Source organism: Myotis myotis, unplaced genomic scaffold (assembly GCF_014108235.1).
Source record: "Myotis myotis isolate mMyoMyo1 unplaced genomic scaffold, mMyoMyo1.p scaffold_m19_p_24, whole genome shotgun sequence".
Classification (NCBI taxonomy): domain Eukaryota; kingdom Metazoa; phylum Chordata; class Mammalia; order Chiroptera; family Vespertilionidae; genus Myotis; species Myotis myotis.
In genome coordinates, this window is record NW_023416329.1 from 4,816,757 (window position 1) to 4,836,859 (window position 20,103).

Consider the following 20,103-nt stretch of genomic DNA (forward strand, 5'->3'; position numbering starts at 1 on the left):
TCCTCTGATTGTAAAGATCTAAAATTCTATTTCTAATCAAGTATTTCAAACATGTGAACGTCATTCGGTGAAAGGCTTTCTGTCGAGGCTCAGGCTGCCCCGGAGGGCTGTGCAGAAGCTCTGCCTCTCACCCAGGATGGAGCCTGACCTCAGGTCGGCTTCCCATCCTACTGTCCTTGCCTGTGACAACCCCATTCTCCCAGTTACCCAGGCCTAAAATCTCAGGGCTCAGCAGCAAGCTCACCACCACCTATCCCATTACCTTTATCTGAGCAGCCTCCACATCTCATTTGTTCTGTCTAAAAAATTGCCACCAGGGGCCCTGCTCACCACTTTCTTTCTCAGCATTACCACTCAGGTCCAGGTCCAGGCCCAAGTCCTCACTGCCCTCACCCCCAGGAGTCCTGCAGGGCCCTCAATGCACCCTGAGAACCCACCTGCAGCCTGAATACCCACCTGCAGCCCGAGTACCCACCTGCAGCCTGAGTACCCACCTGCAGCCTGAGTACCCACCTGCAGCCTGAGAACCCACCTGCAGCCTGAGAACCCACCTAGAGCCTGAGTACCCACCTAGAGCCTGAGTACCCCACCCGCAGCCTGAGTACACCACTGCAGCCTGAGTACCAACCTGCAGCCTGAAAACCCACCTGCAGCCTGAGTACACCACTGCAGCCTGAGTACCAACCTGCAGCCTGAGAACCCACCTGCAGCCTGCATACCCACCTGCAGCCTGAGAACCCACCTGCAGCCTGAGAACCCACCTGCAGCCGAGTACCCACCTGCAGCCTGAATACCCACCTGCAGCCTGAATACCCACCTGCAGCCTGAGAACCCACCTGCATCCTGAATACCCACCTGCAGCCTGAGGACCCACCTGCAGCCGAGTACCCACCTGCAGCCTGAATACCCACCTGCAGCCTGAGAACCCACCTGCATCCTGAATACCCACCTGCAGCCTGAGAACCCACCTGCAGCCTGAATACCCACCTGCAGCCTGAGAACCCACCTGCAGCCGAGTACCCACCTGCAGCCTGAACACCCACCTGCAGCCTGAGAACCCACCTGCATCCTGAATACCGACCTGCAGTCTGAGTACCCACCTGCAGCCTGAGTACCCACCTGAAGCCTGAGTACACCACCTGCAGCCTGAGAACCCACCTAGAGCCTGAGACCCACCTAGAGCCTGAGTACCCCACCTGCAGCCTGAATACCCACCTGCAGCCGGAATACCCACCTGCAGCCTGAGAACCCACCTGCAGCCTAAGAACCCACCTGCAGCCTGAGTACCCACCTGCAGCCTGATAACCCACCTGCAGCCTGAGAACCCACCTGCAGCCTGAGAACCCACCTGCAGCCTGAGTACCCACCTGCAGCCTGAGAACCCACCTGCAGCCTGAGAACCCACCTGCAGCCTGAGTACCCACCTGCAGCCTGAGTACCCACCTGCAGCCTGAGAACCCACCTGCAGCCTGAGAACCCACCTGCAGCCTGAGAACCCACCTGCAGCCTGAGAACCCACCTGCAGCCTGAGAACCCACCTGCAGCCTGAGAACCCACCTGTAGCCTGAGTACCCACCTGCAGCCTGAGAACCCACCTGCAGCCTGAGTACCCACCTGCAGCCTGAGAACCCACCTGCAGCCTGGTACCTGCGAGGACAGCCCTCTCCCATCTCCGCTCAGACAGCCTCGTTGGCTCTTCCTTACCTGAGCGCCTCTGCCTCCCTTTCAAGGCTCCCCTTTCCGGAACCCACAGCTTTCCTGGTGCTTCTCCACAAGCATCTCCAGTCCAGTGAAGTGTGTCTCTTCACTGCCCATGGCCACATAAAGTGGCTGTTGCCTTGTTCTCGAGCCTGTTTTCCCAGAATCAGGATAAGAGATACCTTGTCTCCTTAAGTCTTCCCTGAACAGTTCTCTCTGGTTTCCCCTTCCTAAGACTTTATACTACTTTATAATATGTACTACCCCAATTTGCACTAAATTATATGCTGTCCAGAACTGATTCACTCATTTCATAATTTGGTTGCTCTCAACTATTTTACATGATTTTTAAAAAATCATCTGGAAAAATATGAGCTATTAAGCAAACATAATTTTGTGATTTTTATCAGATACCAATTTATAGGCTTGGCTCTTTCCCTTATTTCTAAACAGTTTGGGTACAAAGTATAATAATGAAATCTAGAAATGCTAACAGTGTTACCTGTACTGGGGAGGCATTTGAATATCCCCCCATGGTGATGGGGACCGAGAACTGCTCCATAAACACAGGTAACGTGCCCAACTTCCCTGGAAAGACAAAGTCAAAGAGCGACCACAGCTCACGGAGGTTATTCTGCATCGGAGAGCCAGACAAGATGATGCGATGAGGGGTGCGGAACTATTTTAGGGAAGAAAATATTTTCTTATTAAATTCAGCTTTTAACAGATGATCACCGACCCTACCCCAAAACACTCCCACTCTATTTTTAGAGTAAAAATTGTGTAAATGTGTAAATTTAACACATTTACATATCATTTTGGTCTTTCCAAAACACAGAAGACATTTTATATAATTTTAATTCTTCAATTACATAAGGGGAGAATTATTTCTTATTGTTCTACCTGAATACTATGGATTTGAGTTAGATTTGGTTACATTCTAACAAATGATCCCTATAAGGATATTAATATGAACAATTAGAATTCTTTAAAAAACATGACTAAGAGCAAGAAGAACTGTCTGTATTAAAGCTAAATGTGTATTTCAAATCCCATATGCAAAGGCACAAGGAAAGATTTAGTAAATGCGTTACTAAAATCAGGGAGTTTATTCTCAATTAAATATTATTACCCACCTGGCAATCCCCCTTGTTCCAAGAGGTCATACCTGTTTGCAAGCAAGGGTGATGGCAGCATTTGGATTTCGAATTTTGTGTCCCTCATCCAAGATCACGTAGTGCCAGTCATGCCTACTAATATCATCTTGCCTCAGTCGGATGTAGGAGTAGGAAGTGATCAAAATTCCATGACAATGAGCAATATCTCGAATTAGTTTCTCCTAAATTGATAATAAAATGGAAAAGCAAGTTTTAAATAAAAAGTTAAATTATATAAGCATGACTCTTAAAATGACAATCTTCCAATCATTGTGCAATCTAAAGAACTTTATAAATATGTATACAAACACTATACAGACAACTGTAGTTCTACATTAGCAGCAATGGAAGGTTACTGCATGTTTCATTCATCTGTAAGTAGCAAGTACTAACACAGCCATTACTGGGGGAAGGGGCTCAAAAGAAGACTACAAAAAATTATAACATACACTTACTCAATTTTTATTTTTACAAAACCTCCTTTGTGTCAATCCTTGTTAAACTTAAAACAACAAGGTAGATGGAAAGTGATTTATTTTAATACAAAAGCTAGAAAATGAGAGAAAAGCCAAAGAGACAAGATAAACAAATCCAGGAGTTCTAACAATTTATGGCATGAATTCCAGGAGAACAGAGTTGAAAGGATATAAAAGTAATCATTTTTTTTTAAAGGTAGGAAAAAATCTGAGGAGAGACTTGGGTCTAGAAAGCAAAACATCCAAGAGTGTCAGGTGGAAGAAAACACTGAAAAAAGACATAGACCTACGCAAATACCTACTAGATGTCTGAATTCCAAAAATAAAGAAAAATAAGAGAAACTACTGTAGTTTTTAGTTAGAACAAAAAAGAGAAAAGATTTCCTTCAGAGGAAAGACTAACTGTGGTATCTTTTATGTAACATTAAAATTTTCAGAAAACAGCCCGGCCAGCGTGGCTCAGTGGTTGAGCATTGACCTATGACCAGGAGGTCATGGTTCGATTCCAGGTTAGGGTACATGCCTGGGTTGTGGGCTCAAACCCCAGTGTGGGGCATGCAGGAGGCAGCTGATCAATAATTCTCTCTCATCATTTATGTTTCTATCTCTCTCACCCACTCCCTTCTTCTCTGAAATCAATAAAAATATATTTAAAAAAAATTTTTTTTCCAGAAAACAACTGGAAAATCTTTCCATATTTCGAGGGGAAAGCAGTGACCTGGGAATTCTGCACTGATCCAAAGTAGCAGTTATGCTTGAGAGGAAAAGAAATTCCACCTCAGTCAGGCAGGGGCAGAGCACAAAGCTGCAGGAGGTGGGCCTGGTACAGTGGGCCAGCACAGGGCTGCAGTCACCCAGAGAACACGGTGAGCCCGCAGACCTCGGGCCGGAAAGCTCATCACAGACAGCATGCTCCAGGCAACCCTGAGAGCGGACAGAGGCCCCAGTACTAACCCCCACTTCACAGATGAGGAAACTGTAGCTTAGAAACAGTAAATAACACATCAGGTCACACAGCTGAGAAGTGGTGGGGTCAGGGTTTGAATACAGAAAGGCAGCCAACTCTAAAGCTAATTAACTGAATGTTACGCAACATTGCCTCTTACTTTACCATAAAAGAAAAAGAATTTTAAGAGAAAATTACATGTAAGATACATTCTAGTTTTTAAAATAAATTATTAAAACAATAATTAAGAAGGATTTAAAACATAAAAAGGGATATATTAAGTGTTATTATAATTCCAATTTAGTTTAACAAAACCTAGAGTGACAATAAGGGAAAATAAAAGTGTACTAAAAATCTTACCCTGTCTAAGGGTAGAATGGGGCTTAGGTGATCGATATAGTTTAATTTCTTAACCGCAAGAGAAAAATAAATTTGTAAACCATTTATGCCCACTTACTGATTCATATTTGCTATTCTGGCATGAATATAAAAAAAAGAAGTAAGATTACAGAACTAGCAAACCACTATAGGGGAAACAAGACGAAACATGCCAGGGGTCTCCATAGGACAGTCGGTAATTAGCAGCTAGACCTGCCACTGGGTAAATACAGCAAAAACATTATGGGACTTATCGAAGATATACCAAGGAAATGCAAACAAAAACAGGGCAGGATAAGAAAGATAAATATCAAACAAAAAGAAATGAACAGAAAAAAGAGGGATATTTTTCTATTTTAAAGGAAACAACATAAAGAAAGGAGAGCCATGAACCTTTACCTACTAAAAAAGCACCACGAGACAGGAAAGCAAAGCCCTAAGTGCTACAGTGACAAAGTGGCCTAGCCACAGCCTTCAGGGGACCTGACCACTGCCTCTCAGAGTGTGACAGATCTGAAGAGAAAAAACATTAAAGAAAACAAAAATTTTAAAATTAAGATACAAGGGATCTGAGTGCACCATGGCTCTCAGCAGTGCTCAGACCACACGAGGAACACCCCTCTTCACACCTCAGAAAGGCTGGGATCAAACCCAGCAGCCACACAATCTGCTGAATCAGGAAAATGGGAGGATGGATAACACAAAAATAAAAATTAGTGACTCTTAAAGAAAAAACCTGACAGAAATGATAAAGCAAAACACTAAACAATTCTTTGAAAAAAACAAAAGAGATGAACCTCTAAAAAGTTAACCCAAGAACACATAGACGCGGATGCACAGCACAAGAACTGGCAAAGCAGTGTCATCGCAGATGCAGAGAAGACAAAATGCTAGCCAACGCTGCGTGCAGTCTAATGTCAAAAGATCATCTGTCAGGAGATGACTGTTTACAAAATCAATCACCAAACTGGACTCAAGAAAAATGAGACAAACCAATCAGTCTACCATACCCAAAGGTTTCATGAGTGAAGTAAGAATCCATCCTGTTAAACTGTCCCAAAACACAAAAAAGATCAAATAAATTCCAAGTCATTAATATAAAGCTAGCAAAACTCTGTTTTCAAAACTGACAGACATACACATTAGAGAGCCATTACTTTATAAATAAAATTTAGCAATTTATTAACCTAATCATGCTATTACAGGAACATAAGAATAGATAAATATCAGGAAACCTAATACAATAATTCATGTAATCACAATCATATAAATTTTTAAAAATTCAACATCTTCAAAAATGATATTATCTTAATAAACTATGCTTAGAATGTTTTTAATTAGAGTACAAAAGGGTATAACAAGGGCCAAGAAATTTATGAAATAAAAATAAAGAGGAGTTTAATAAAAAAAACTTACAGCAAACGAAAGCCCTGGGTCAGACAGCTTCACAGGGGAGTTCCACCAAGCATTCAGAGAAGAACTAAAACCTATCCTCCTCAGACTACTCCAAAAAATTCAAGAGGAAGGAACACTTCCAAGCTCTTTCTATGAAACCAGCATCACCCTAATCCCAAAACCAGATAAAGACACGACAAGGAAAGAGAATGACAGGCCAATATCTCTGATGAACATAGATGCTAAAATCTTCAACAAAATTCTAGCAAAGTGATCCAGCATTACATTAGAAAGATCATACACCATGACCAAGTGGGATTTATTCCAGGGATGCAGGCTGGTACAATATCCGCAAATCCATAAACGTGATATATCATATAAACAAACTGAGAGATAAAAATCACATAATTATATCAATTGATGGAGAAAAAGCATTTGACAAAATCCAACACCCTTTCCTGATAAAAACTCTCAAAGTAGGAATAGAGGGATCATATCTCAATATAATAAAACTAGAGGCTCAGTGCATGGATTCGTGCACCAGTGGGGTCCCTCAGCCTGGCCTGTGCCCTCTCCCAATCCAGGACCCCTCAGGGGATGTCGGACTGCCAGTTTCAGCCCAATTCCTGCAGCCAGGCCAAGGGACCCCACCAGTGCACAAATTCATGCACCAGGCCTCTAGTATGCATATAAGATCTTTGGTTAATCTCTTCCTGCCCTCCCCCTGCCCCCTTCCCTCTGAGATTCATCAGTCTGTTTCCATGCCTGTGTGTTGAGCATCTGCCCCCTGATGGTCAGTGCGCATCATAGCTACAGGTCAAACGGTCTCTTAGGCTTTTATATATATATTAAAAATGGGTGTTGAATTTTGTCTAATGCTTTTTCTGCATCAATTGATAATACTATGTGGTTTTTTTCTTTCAATTTGTTTATGTGATGTATCACGTTTATTGATTTGCGGATATTGTACCATCCTTGCATCCCTGGGATAAATCCTACTTGGTCGTGGTGTATGATCTTTCTGATGTACTGCTGGATCCGATTTGCTAAGATTTTGTTGAGGATTTTGGCATCTATGTTCATGAGGGATATTGGCCTGTAATTCTCTTTCATTGTGTTGTCTTTACCCGGTTTTGGTATTAGGGTGATGCTGGCTTCATAGAATGAGCTTGGAAGGTTCCTTCCTCTTGGATTTTTTGTAGTAGTCTGAGGAGGATAGGTTTTACTTCTTCATATATATATATATATATATATAGATCTTTATATGACAATCCTACTGCCAACATCATACTTAATGGGCAAAAGCTAAAACCATTTCCCCTAAGAACAGGAACAAGACAGGGATGCTCACTCTCACCACTCCTGTTTGACATAGTACTGGAAATGCTAGCCATAGTAATCAGACAAGAAGAAGAAATAAAAGCATCCAAATTGGAAAAGAAGAACTAAAACTGTTCATTATTCACAGATGACATGATATTGTACAAAGAAAACCATAAAGACTCCGTAAGAAAACTACTAGATTTAATAAATGAATTTGGCAATGTAACTGGATACAAAATTAACACCCAGATATCTATGGCTTTTTTATACATCAATAATGAACTCACAGAAAGAGAAACAAACAAACAAAAAATCCCTTTTATCACTGCACCAAAACAATTAAGATACCTAGGAATAAAAGCTTAACTAAGGAAGTAAAAGACCTGTACTCGGAAAACTATAGGACATTGAAAAAAGAGATAGAGAAAGACAAACAATGGAAGAATATCCCATGTTCATGGATTGGTAGAATCAACATCATTAAAATGTCCATACTACCCAAAGCAATCTATAGATTCAATGCACTCCCCATTAAAATTCACAGACCTAGAACAAACTCTCCAAAAATTCATATGGAATAAAAAAAGACCCTGAATAGCCATAGCAATCTTGAGAAAGAAGAACAAAGTTGGAGGGATCACAATACCAGATATCAAGCTATATTACAAAGCCACTGTTCTCAAAACTGCCTGATACTGGCACAAGAACAGACATATAGACCAGTGGTCAGCAAACTGCAGCCCCTTGAGTGTGGCTCTTCCACAAAATACCACGTGCAGGTGCGCACGTACAGTGTGATTGAAACTTTGTGGCCACACTCAAGGGGCCAAAGAGCTGCATGTGGCTCGCGAGCCACAGTTTGCCAACCATTGATATAGACCAATGGAATAGAACAGAGAACCCAGAAATCGACACAAGCCATTATGCTCAATTAATATTTGACAAAGGAGGCAAGAGCATACAATGGAGTCAAGACAGTCTCTTCAATAAATGGTGTTGGGAAAATTTAACAGATACATGCAAAAAAATGAAACTAGACTACCAACTTACACCATACACAAAAATAAACTCAAAATGGATAAAGGACTGAAACGTAAGACAGGAAACCATAAAAATTTTAGAAGAATCAATAGGCAGCAAAATAGCAGACATTTGTCGAAGCAATAGTTTTATCGATACAGCTCCTAGGACAATGGAAACTAAGGAGAAAATAAACAAATGGGACTACATCAAAATAAAAAGCTTCTGTACAGCAAAAGAAACCATCAAAAAACAGCATGAAAGCCCACTTCATGGGAGAACATATTTGCCAATGTTACATCTGATAAGGGCTTAATCTCTAAAATGTATAGGGAACTCATACTTCTTAACAAAAGGAATATAAAAAATCCAATCAAAAAAATGGACAAAGGACATAAACAGACACTTTTCGAAAGTGGACATACAGAAGGACAACAGACATGTGAAAACATGCTCAAAGTCACTAATCATCCAAGAGATGCAAATCAAAATGACAATGAGGTACCATCTCACACCTGTCAGAATGGCTATGACAAGTGCTGGCGAGGATGTGGAGAAAAAGGAACCCTCGTGCACTGCTGGTGGGAATGCAGACTGGTACAGCCACTGTGGAAAACAGTATGGAGTTTCCTAAAAAAATTAAAAATGGAACTCCCATTTGACCCAGTAATCCCACTTCTAGGACTATATCCTAAGAAACCCAGAAACACCAATCAGAAATGATATATGTACCCCTATGTTCATAGCAGCACAATTTACAATAGCTAAGATTTGGAAACAGCCTAAGTGCCCATCAGCAGGTGAGTGGATTAAAAACCTGTGGTACATCTACACAATGGAATACTATGCTGCTGTAAAAAGAAAGAACTCTTACCATTTGCAACAGCATAGATGGAACTGGAGAGCATTATGCTAAGCGAAATAAGCCAGTGGGAGAAAGACAAATATCACATGATCTCACTCATTTGTGGACTGTAATGAACAACATAAACTGATGAACAAAAATAGATCCAGAAACAGAGAACCATCAAACAGACTGTCAAACTTCAGAGGGAAGGCAGGGGAGGGTGGGAGGAGGAAGGGTAAAAGATCACCCAAAGGACTTGTATGCATGCATATAAGCATAACCAATGGTCACAGGCACTAGGGGGGTGAGGACATGTGCTGGGGGGTGGGAGTGGCCGGGAAGAGGTCAATGGGGGAAAAGGAGACATATGTAATACATGTAATACTTTAAACAATAAAGAATTAAAAAATAAAGAGGAGGAAATTGTCTTCTCATCTGTCACAATAAACTTAACATTTCAGAGCCAATAACACTGCTTTAGAGAATAACTATAACACCTGTACCTATTAAAGGTTCGACAGGTGAGAGCTATAACATTATGACTGGTATTTTGCCATCTTCCTATTCACCATTTTCAGTACCTGCACAATACTACATTGAAGGCCACCCTGACTTAACCATTTCCTGACTTCCTACTTATGATGAATGCAGCAGTAAACACCTCCGGGCTCACACTCCTTCATTGCTTCCCCCTGACTACACCACTATTCTGCTGGCACCGCCACCAGCTGCTATCGAAAGATGCAGCGTTCCACCTCAAAGAACCACAGCCCACCTCCAAAGACTTCTAGAAGCAGTGATGATTTCAACAGTTCCTCCACATTTAGATTTTCCATGGAGGTTCTGGCTGCTAGAAGTCATGAAGCAGGTTGGGCATGAGACAGAAGATAGCAAACAGAGACCCGGACTGTTCCAGGCCGCCTTTCAGTCCAGGCACAAAGCTGTGTGCATGCACAGAGAAAAAAGGAGATGAAGACAACCACAACTGTTTGGGGCCTGAAATACACCGAAAGTTAAATCACCACTGTCACTTATACAATTGCCACTGGATCATGGCCCAGCCCTGCAAACGCAGACCCTGCGACCCCGACTGCTGGGTGCAGAATCCCCAGGATCGCTCTGGACAGCACTTCACCAAGTTACACAAATGAGATTCCAACCTCTCAAATACCATGTTTAGCTTCTTTTGTATGTTTAAGGGTTAAAGTTTATTTTTTAAATTCTGTAATGTTAGCTATAAATGTATAATGAGTAAGGATTAAGAAGACACTTTTAGAAAAAGAATAAGTAAAATTTAAAAATGCCCCCATTGAAAAGATAACCGCCACACACAATAGCTACTGGTAAAAACACATGCAAGACTATTTGCTTTCACCTGATTCAATCACAGAATTCTGTAACTGCTAAGACTGGAGTTTCAATAATGGTGAATTGTTGAATATTACCGATGTCTCTATCCAAATACTTAAGACAAATTATCTCGGGCGGTTTCAAATTAAAAGCTTGTAAAATATGTAACCTCTCTCCTAGTTTTTGCAATTAATAGGGTACGTCTGCAATTAGCCTGACTTACTGAACGCAGTGCTGCTGTCATTAAAAGATGTCTGTGCAAGAGCTGCTGTTATTACGGAGGCTCAGGAGACCAATCGCTCCTAGAGGGCAAACAGTGGACTGGTAGGAAACAAGAGCCATAAATCACACTGTCAGGTGCCGAGAGCGGAGGGGAGCACCGGCACATGAAGGCCATTCGCTGCAAGCACAGCATGGCAGCTTCCCAGGCAGGATTTACTGCACCTGTAATTAATTAAAATTTCCTTCAAGCTAAATCTTTAATAAACAAGGATTTGTGCTGACAATGAAGAAAAAAAGCTCCAACAACATAATTTTACAATACACCTCACAGAACAAGCATAGCATCTATCATTCCTTGTATCAGGTGAACATACCATCTCTGAAGTTAATAGGAATTACATCACTTTGCGTAATAATGTGTGTACTTGGAATGGGTCTGAAATATTTAGGATGCTGGAGGCATGCACAGAGGCATGTGGCCCTTTTATTTGTTATGGTTTCACTCTCTTCCAGCTTTTTAAAAAGCCAAGTCTTTTTACTCTAATGTTTCAGAAAACAGGACTTTTAAAAGAACACACAAGAACAGTTTTATCAGATGCCTATGTTTTGTGTGGTTTGTCTTTAATTACACATTGTAGTTCTCAAAAAGCATTTTAACATTCTATTTCATTGTTTCCATTTGGGGCCAAGTGTCTGGACCCGAGGAAAGAAGGTCTATCCATGAATGACCATGAACATTTTTGATGCATTTATATGGAATCATCAGATATGCCAGAATGTATTTTCTTTCTCAACAACTAAGATAGAGACCTACAATTCTTTGTTTCTAATATTAAAATTCCCAGAGTAAATGTAAGCTTTGCACATCCCATTTCACAGGAAATCAAACTGGGCTCATAGAGGCTAAGTGACTTGCCCAAGATCACAAAGTGATCAAATGATAGATACAAGATTCAAACCCTGGTCTGATAATTGCAAAAATCTATGCTTTACACCTTTAAGCCATTGTATTTCTCACTCTTAAGCCTCTAAATGCCATGAATTGATCAAAATAAGATAAAACTCTTTGAATTATCTAAAATATTCCACAGAATTACTATATCCTACATAGAAGCATAAGGTGAGACATAAAGTGACAACTGTTTCGGAATATAAGCAAGAAATTTCTCGCTATACATCTTCAAACTGAAAGAAAGGTCCTTAATAATTAAGTAAACGTTTCAACAGAGTGTTAAAGATACTGCCACCCACTGTGAGTTATGGCAGAAGTATCACAAAACTACCTTCTTTTATTATCTTTTCATATATTTTCTTTCCCCAACAAAACGGTTAGCTTTTCAAGGCCAGTTAAAACTATATACCCATTTTGGGAAGCCCTAACAGCCTGGAACCTCATGTTCATAATTATACAACAAATAAATACTAACTGACTGACACATTAGGTTTCTCTATAATAGGAAAAAAAGGACCACAAAACATGAGAAAGGGAAAATCTTTGACTCCTATTAAATAAGATTTTAACTGACCATTGAAGGAGATTCAAAAGACTAGAAATGAATTTATCTGGTTGGACCATTTGGTTGAATATATTAGTCACACATTTTTTTTTTTTTTGTGGCATGGTAGCTGGGTTTTTATTTACTATCAAAGAGAATATTAACAAAGATAATATAAGAAGGTGATGGAGGTGGGAAGCTAACAGGCTATTTAGAGAAGAAGAAAAATAGATGCACCCCATTTAGAAATCGTTTGATCATTTAAATATGTTCTCTAAATGCAAAAATTTCAAAATTTTATGTCATACCAACTACAACAAATCATTATGAAAATAAAGATAATCTATTTGAATGGTAAACAGAACAATTGTGGCATGATTACTCTAGTTAGTATTTTTAAAGAAAAATTCTCTTCTCTTCCTCTTTTTCCCCACCCTGAATGTTCCTATGCCAAAGCACCACTGTGACATTTAGACAGGACAACCGGTGGGCACAGAAAGCTCCCCCTGGAGAAAAGGAGTCAGCCAATAAGTATGGAGAGGAGGGCAGACAATAGATGCAGGGTGAGAAGCTGGACCGTCACTGACACAATGTTTGAAATATGATTAAGAAACATAAATTCTATTGCAATTGAAAACACCTCTAAACCAATAGGTGTGCATGTGATGGCAAAGATCTATACATACAAATATGAAAGAACAGAGCAGAGGGATCAAACACCACTTGGGTGCCTGAATCCAAAAGCCAGAGTTCTGATCTCGGCAGTGTTACTAACAGGCCTGGGTAAGGAATTAACACATTTTGATGTATCATCATCACAAATAACAAAGTGATGTTAGCATTCAAAATAAATGGATTGTGTTTCTAAGTCGTGAGTATGGTTTGAAAGAGAACATAATTTTGATCTTTCGCTTGACAGCTTATATCTTTAGAGATCTGAGATACATTTTTGTTTGTTTGTTTTTTAAAGAAACCTGAAGTGATCTGCTTTCCTACATAACCTCCAGGTTATATATATACTAGAGGCCCAGTGCACGAAATCATGCACGGGTAGGGTCCCTAGGCCTAGCCTGCGATCAGGGCCATCTTCCACCCGCTCGCCAGTCCCTAGTTCCCACCACCCACCTCAGTTCCCCGTGGTTCCCCGTTTGCCATCCAGTGATCGGAGCCTGCAGGCCAGAGGAAGGGACCAAGAGGTCTGCCTTCTGCCTGCTTGCCAGCCCCCAGTCCTGCCGCCACCCACCCCGGTTCCCTGTGGTTCCCCATTGGCCATCCAGTGATCAGAGCCTGAGTGATGGGGGAGGGACCGAGAGGTCGTCAATGCACCTCATAGCGACTGATCAATTGGTTGTTCTGTTCGTTACGCCATTATGGTCGCTGGCCTTTTATTATATAGGATATTTTTTAAATATATTTTTTACTGATTTTTACAGAGAGGAAGGGAGAGGGATAGAGAGTTAGAAACATCGAATAGAAAGAAACATCGATCAACTACCTTCTGCACACCCCCTACTGGGGATCAAGCCTGCAACCAAGGTACATGCCCTTGACCAGAATTGAACCTGGGACCCTTCAGTCCACAGGCCGATGCTCTATCCACTGAGCCAAACCAGTTAGGGCAGATCTGAGATATTCTGTAACAAAAAAGGAACAATAGAGTTAAGGGTCAGAATAAAAACACAAGTCTACTGCTTTTCCTTAAAAGTTTAGTAAGGAACTTCAAGTTAAACTCCTTGGTGAACTGTAAAGCACTGAGAAAATTATGAACAATCACTTCGGCATGTGTCTGTGTATGCAAAACAACCTCAGAAGCTAGAATCACTGTAAACAGAAGTGAAATATCTGTCCTTAAGCTTTTGCCCTCTGAACAAGTTAAGGAAGCAAGCCTTACCAAGAAACACTGCCCAATGTCAATGCTACTTCCATTAATGAGTCAATGTATTTCATTTACATGCAGGTAGCTCTTCAGGTTACAATTACAGAAGAAACACAGGTGAGCCGTGATCCAGGTGAAGGTGTGAAATATACACACTTCACTAACCCAAAGAAAAGCATAAAGATGGACATAGAAAAAAATTGTCTTTTAAAGACAAACATCAACTAATGAATCTTTCCACAGAATTTTGTGAAACAAAACATTAAGAGATGTCAATAGACAATGGAAGTGAAAAAAGGAATACCCAGGCTTACAAGGGTGGTGACAGAATGGTTATAATTTATTTTGACTAGAAAAACAATAGCAACTCTTATTTTTACCCTCGCGGGTTTGGTTCAGTGGTTAGAGCATCAACCCTCAGATCAAAGGATTGAGGGATCGATTCCCAGTTAAGGAAGCAGTTGCAGGTTTGCCAGCCCTGGTAGGGGTGTGTGTGTGGGAGGCAACCAATAGAGTGTCTCTCTCACATCCATCTTTCTCTCTCTCTCTCTTCCTCCCTTCCACTCTCTGTAGAAATCAATGGAAAAATATCCTCAGGTGAGGATTAAAAAAAAACACCCAAAAAACCCAAAACTATTATTTCCATGCTGCTAAAATATCACTTTTTAAAATCACAGCATTATATTTTAACTCGGTTTATATTCCATTTATCATTTAAAATTCAAGGCAAAGTTGGTTGGTTTTAACAACAGCTAGTATAAGTAAGACTCCATCTCACCAAACTTGAGCTACCAAACTATGGATAGTACTGATTCACTTCCATCAAAAGTTCTGCTTACTCATGATCACAACAAGTTGGGAATGTAGAAGAAAGGGGTATTGGCAAAATTACAGAAACCCTGGGGTCTAGTGGCTCATGTGTGTCTCCCTCAGAAAGGCCAACATTCACCAGCTCTTTCATGGTCCATGAGAGCTCGCTCAAGGGCTCCAACACTCAGGAAAGAAAGAACTCAGAATAAACTGCCACTTCCCGTCAATAAAACAAACTGCAAAACCACAGTGACAATGTGTAATTGTTATTTATTCCGCAAATGCTTATAGGGCACTTGGGATACAAAAATGCGGAACACACAGTCCCTACTCTACGCAACTTACAGTCTAGATAGTGAGACAGATGACAATAAAAAAAGCATAACAGAACACATCTATGTTACCCCTAGGAATACAGATAAACCTCCTTTTAGATAATGTGGTTAAAATTAGGAATAAGTGAGGAAACACACTATCAAAATACAGTGATTATAATTATATGACAACCAAGGATTCAGAGAACAAAAAACTAAAAAGCAACAATGCAAACTGCAAAATTCTCAAAATGGCATATTGTTCTTTTGTTCATTGAAAACATGTTTTAAAAGCATATTAACAAATGGTTTTGCCAATTAAAAATTATGACCTTTATTACCCACCTTCCTAAAACCGTCTGAAGCCACCAATACTCCTAATCCGCCAGGGGACTGTTCGTGAGCCTGCCTTACGGCCCCTCGTGCTCCCAGGCTGAGCCCTGTCTGTGCCCAGCAGGACAACCAACAGTCTCATCACCACTAGGGGCTGGAATGATAAGCCTTCATTCACAATTATTTTCAAAATACACAGCTCAAATTAAATCAGTAGCAGTTTAAGTGCATGAAGAGAAACACAGAAACACCCACTTGATATACATGGGTCAAAGAAAACAAGCATGTAAAATGGAAGGCTTTAAGATGAAACAAACAAAAAGGTGCTGACGTGGTACTGTTACCTTTCTGTGGGTGTAGGAGCCAGTTTCGTGTAGAACTGCCACTCTGAACGGAGGCCACCATGTGTGAAATTCCTTCACCCACTGATGCATCACTGTCGTAGGGCAGACAATGATTGTCGGACCCAACCCCTCAAACCTGTACCAAAATGTCCAAGAAGAAAATACAACCATAAATGACAGCGCAAGGATGATCAACTGCCAAAAAATAAAAAAAGAAACAAACAAAACTTAACAGTTCAAAAAAGAAAATCCAAAAAACAAAAGGAAAATCCTAGCTATGGGATTTGATATTTCCTATAAAGAAAAAGCTGCTAAGGTTGAAACCCAGTCAGTGAAATCCCCACCATCCCATTCATCAATTGGTGAATGCAGGCATTAAGGGAAAACGCTAGCTAGCACATTGGAAGACAACATCCATGCCCAGCTGGTGTTGCTCAGTGGTTGAGCGTTGACCTATGAACCAGGAGGTCACGGTTTGATTCCTGGTCAGAGCACATGCCCGGGTTGCAGGCTTGATCCCCAGTGGGGGGTGTGCAGGAGGCAGCTGATCAATGATTCTCTCTCATCATTGATGTTTCTATCTCTCTCTCCCTCTCCCTTCCTCTCTGAAATCAATAAAAATAATTTTTTTTTAGAAAAGATAATATCTAAAGGAAAATCAAACAAAAATCATGTCATAAAAATACTTTTCTCTCCTCCTCTAGTCCAGATTGATGAAGAGATTATTATCAATGTATCTCAAACTAAGGGAACACAAGAGTGCCTTCCATTTGTCTGACCCTTTATAATTTACCACAAGTTTTCACCCACAAAATTCCAGCCAGCCTCACAGCCCTGGAAATAAGCAGGACAGAAATGCCCAGGGGTTCAGAGCCCAGAATGCTGACGTGCCAGGGCCGCATGGTCACAGGAGATGGGTAACACCTAGAAGTCAGTCTTCCGAGCGCTGCAGCCCGCTCTTCCACCTGCTGCTCGCTTCCCATGTGATAAACACACGAGAGCAGCGCAGTGGCCGTCACTAGCGGTAAGCCCATGGCCATCGAGCGCACGCGCCTGCTCTAGTGGAAACAACTGAGCACCGCGAGCAAGAGCCTTGTCAACAGCCCACGTCCTCCCAGCACCCCAAGCAGCATGTGCACACGGTGGGGAGAGGGGCCTATTTTTCCTACTTGCTTCCTCTTTTACTTACACGCCCACAATAAGGGAGGGTGGACGAAAGCATCCTGTTCGTTAATGTAGCATAGGTCAGTGGTTAGGACTGCCTGCGTCTGAATCCCAGCTCTGGACACACTAATTCTGTGATCTTGGGTACATCACTTAATCTCTCTGAACCTGTTTCTCATCTTAAAGTGGGAATAACAGTACTGATCATATGGTTTACATAAAGATTGAATCAGTCAATATCTGTAAAGTGCTTACAGTCAATATTGTACCACACAGTAAATACTATAAGTGCTTGTTAAAGAAGATGGAATATCATGTAACCATTAATATTCCTTCTGAAGAATATTTTAAAATCTGGAAAAATGTTCATAGCAAGTCTTTTAAAAAAAGACTTACACATAGGTAGCTGATAGATGGGTCGTGACCACTATCCCAGCATGCCTTTCTCCTAGCTCCTCCCTAACAGAACCAGTGCTGTGCAGCATCCACGCTTCCTTCCCAGAGGCGTCCCTGCTGGGACTCAGCAGGGTCTGGCGGTAGTGAAGACGGGAGAAGCAGGAGTCCCAATTCTTCTCAGAGTGTCAGCCCACACCACGCCCCTGGCAATGCTCACTAGTCCACTAAGGGGCCTGGGAACACTGGCTCACCCAGTGATGGTAGTCCCCCCTTATCTGCGGTTTCATCTTCTGCATTTTCAGTTCAAAAATGTTAAATGGAAAAGTCCAGAAATAAACAATTCTAAAGTTTTAAACTGGTCTGAGTAGCCAGACTGTGATGAAATCTCACATCCAGCTTCAGTCGTGCAACCCCTTTGGCCAGTGTACCGGTGCTGTATACACTCCCACCCATTAGTCACTGAGCAGCCATCTGGGCTCTCGGATTGACTGTCGTGGTACCACAGTGCTTGTGTTCACTCACCCTTATAGCAGCCTGCGCTATGGCACCCTGCCCACGCCACTCACCTCCTTTCCTCCTCAGCTACACACCGCACCATCCCACATCATCACAAGAAAAAGAGGGTGAGAACAGTAAAATAAGACGTTTTGAGAGAGAGGTCACATTCACATATCTTTATGGTAGTACATGGTTATAATTGTTTGATTTTGTTATTAGTTACTATTGTTCATTGCTTACTGTGCCTAATTTATAAATTAAACTTTACCATAGGTGTGTATGCATAGGTTCGGTGCTACCCCAGGTGTCAGATATTCACTGGGGATCTTGGAACACACCGTGTAGATGAGGTGCTGCACCTTCTCAGCTGGGGAAGCGTTTCCTCTGTTGGTCTCCTGCTGCACGTGCACAAGGAGCTAGCCCAGTGGCCACAGGGCAGCTGGGTACAGTGCAAAATCTTATGACACAAGGAGAAATGTGAGCACCTGGGTCCCTGACGACATCCCAGCCTACTGATCGGCTGTGTTACTGCCCACTCCTGCAGTTTTCAAGGGATAGCACACGTACTGGGAGAGTTTAACCTATTTTGAAACCGGGCTTTATTTACTTACACTCAAACTATTCTGATGCACTGTAAACCACAGGTACCTGCATCTACCCGTCCTGCCCGCCCTACCCTCCTGTGACAGTAGAACAGTGTTCCTTCTCTCATCAGAGACCAGCCCCTGGGCCTTGCTATGAGCCTGTGCCCCACCACAGCCGCCCGCCATTGCTGGCTGCTTCATCTGCAGTCTTGCGGGGAGTCGGGTGCTAGTAAGTGCATAGTGAATATTAAGCAACTTGGGGGGATCTCTTTACACTAGACTCACGCAGCTCCTGCTACAAGAGGAGCCAACACTGTCCAGACCCTGCTGACCTCCATGGCCCTCTCCCTCATTCTGGAGCCGTCTCGGGCACTTTTTAAACTGCCCTTCTTCCCCTCCCCTACCTTTTTCTGCCCGACACAGTGTAGACTACAGTTAGATGTACACTGCACTTTCCTGCCCCATGCTATCTAATTAATTCCCATTGTTTCAATTACTCCCTCTACACAGATGATGCCAAATCTAGGTCTCCAGCCCAGATCTCCTTCCTGAACTCCAAAGTACCATATGCTTGGATGTCTAATGCTGTATCTCCACTCAGATGTCCCCACGGCATCTTCCCCACACACCTTGCCCTCTGCATGACTCCTAATCCAACGGAAAGAACTGTCACCTACTCTCCAGGTGCCCAATTTGGAAATCCAGCCCTCATCCCTGGTCAGCCCCTCTTGCTCTCCACCATATCCAACCTATCAAGTTCACGTCACGTTTGGCTCCTCAATCCCTCCACAAGCCACCTGCCTGTGCATCTACATGCTGATGCTCAGTTCTGGCCACTGTCATCTGACCCAGTTACTGTGTGTACTAGCATGATCAGTTCAAAAAAGCAAAATCTGAATGCTTCATCCCTTTGCTTAAAAAAGCCTTTTAACGTCTGCCTGTTGTTCCTGGAACAGTTTAAATACCTAATCTGGCCTATGAAACCACAAGAATCTGAGCTCTGCTCCCCTCATCAGCCTCACCTCTCATGACACCATCCCAACATCTGCCCGGAGGCTCAGCACTCCAACTGTCCGCACTGTCTTCAGTTCCTACCAAGAGCACAACCTGGGCCTCTCACTCTCTGCCTCGTCCCTTCCTATCCTTTTATCCTAGCTACCGTCTATTTGTCCTTCAGACCTCAGCTGCTTCGGTAGCTTCTCCCTGTCCTTTCCTCTCCAGAAGGGCTAAGGACCTTTCCGCGGTGCAGTACCCTAATGAGACCCGGTACTAACTAATCATTCCTAAGCTCCTTCCTTCAAATCACCTCCATGCCTAAGGCACAGGAAGGAATTAATGAATACTGGCTTTATTAAATAAAAATATTTTTAAGGCCCTGACCGGTTTGGCTCAGTGGATAGAGCATCGGCCTGAGGACTGAAAGGTCCCGGGTTCGATTCCAGTCAAGGGCACGTACCTTGGTTGCGGGCACATCCC

At 42.3% G+C, this 20,103-nt stretch overlaps 1 protein-coding gene across 5 annotated transcripts in view; it reads right to left on the reverse strand.

Annotated features, from left to right (window-relative positions):
• Positions 1 to 20,103, reverse strand: part of ERCC6 (ERCC excision repair 6, chromatin remodeling factor) — an 81,301-nt gene that overhangs the window by 16,341 nt on the left and 44,857 nt on the right. For all 5 annotated transcript variants that reach the window (XM_036355932.1, XM_036355931.1, XM_036355930.1 and 2 more), the window contains 3 exons: positions 15,986 to 16,121; positions 2,867 to 3,037; positions 2,201 to 2,377 (listed from right to left, as the gene is read on the reverse strand). In XM_036355932.1, coding sequence (XP_036211825.1) covers positions 2,201 to 2,377; positions 2,867 to 3,037; positions 15,986 to 16,121 — 484 coding nt within the window. The remainder of the gene's footprint in view (positions 1 to 2,200; positions 2,378 to 2,866; positions 3,038 to 15,985; positions 16,122 to 20,103) is intronic.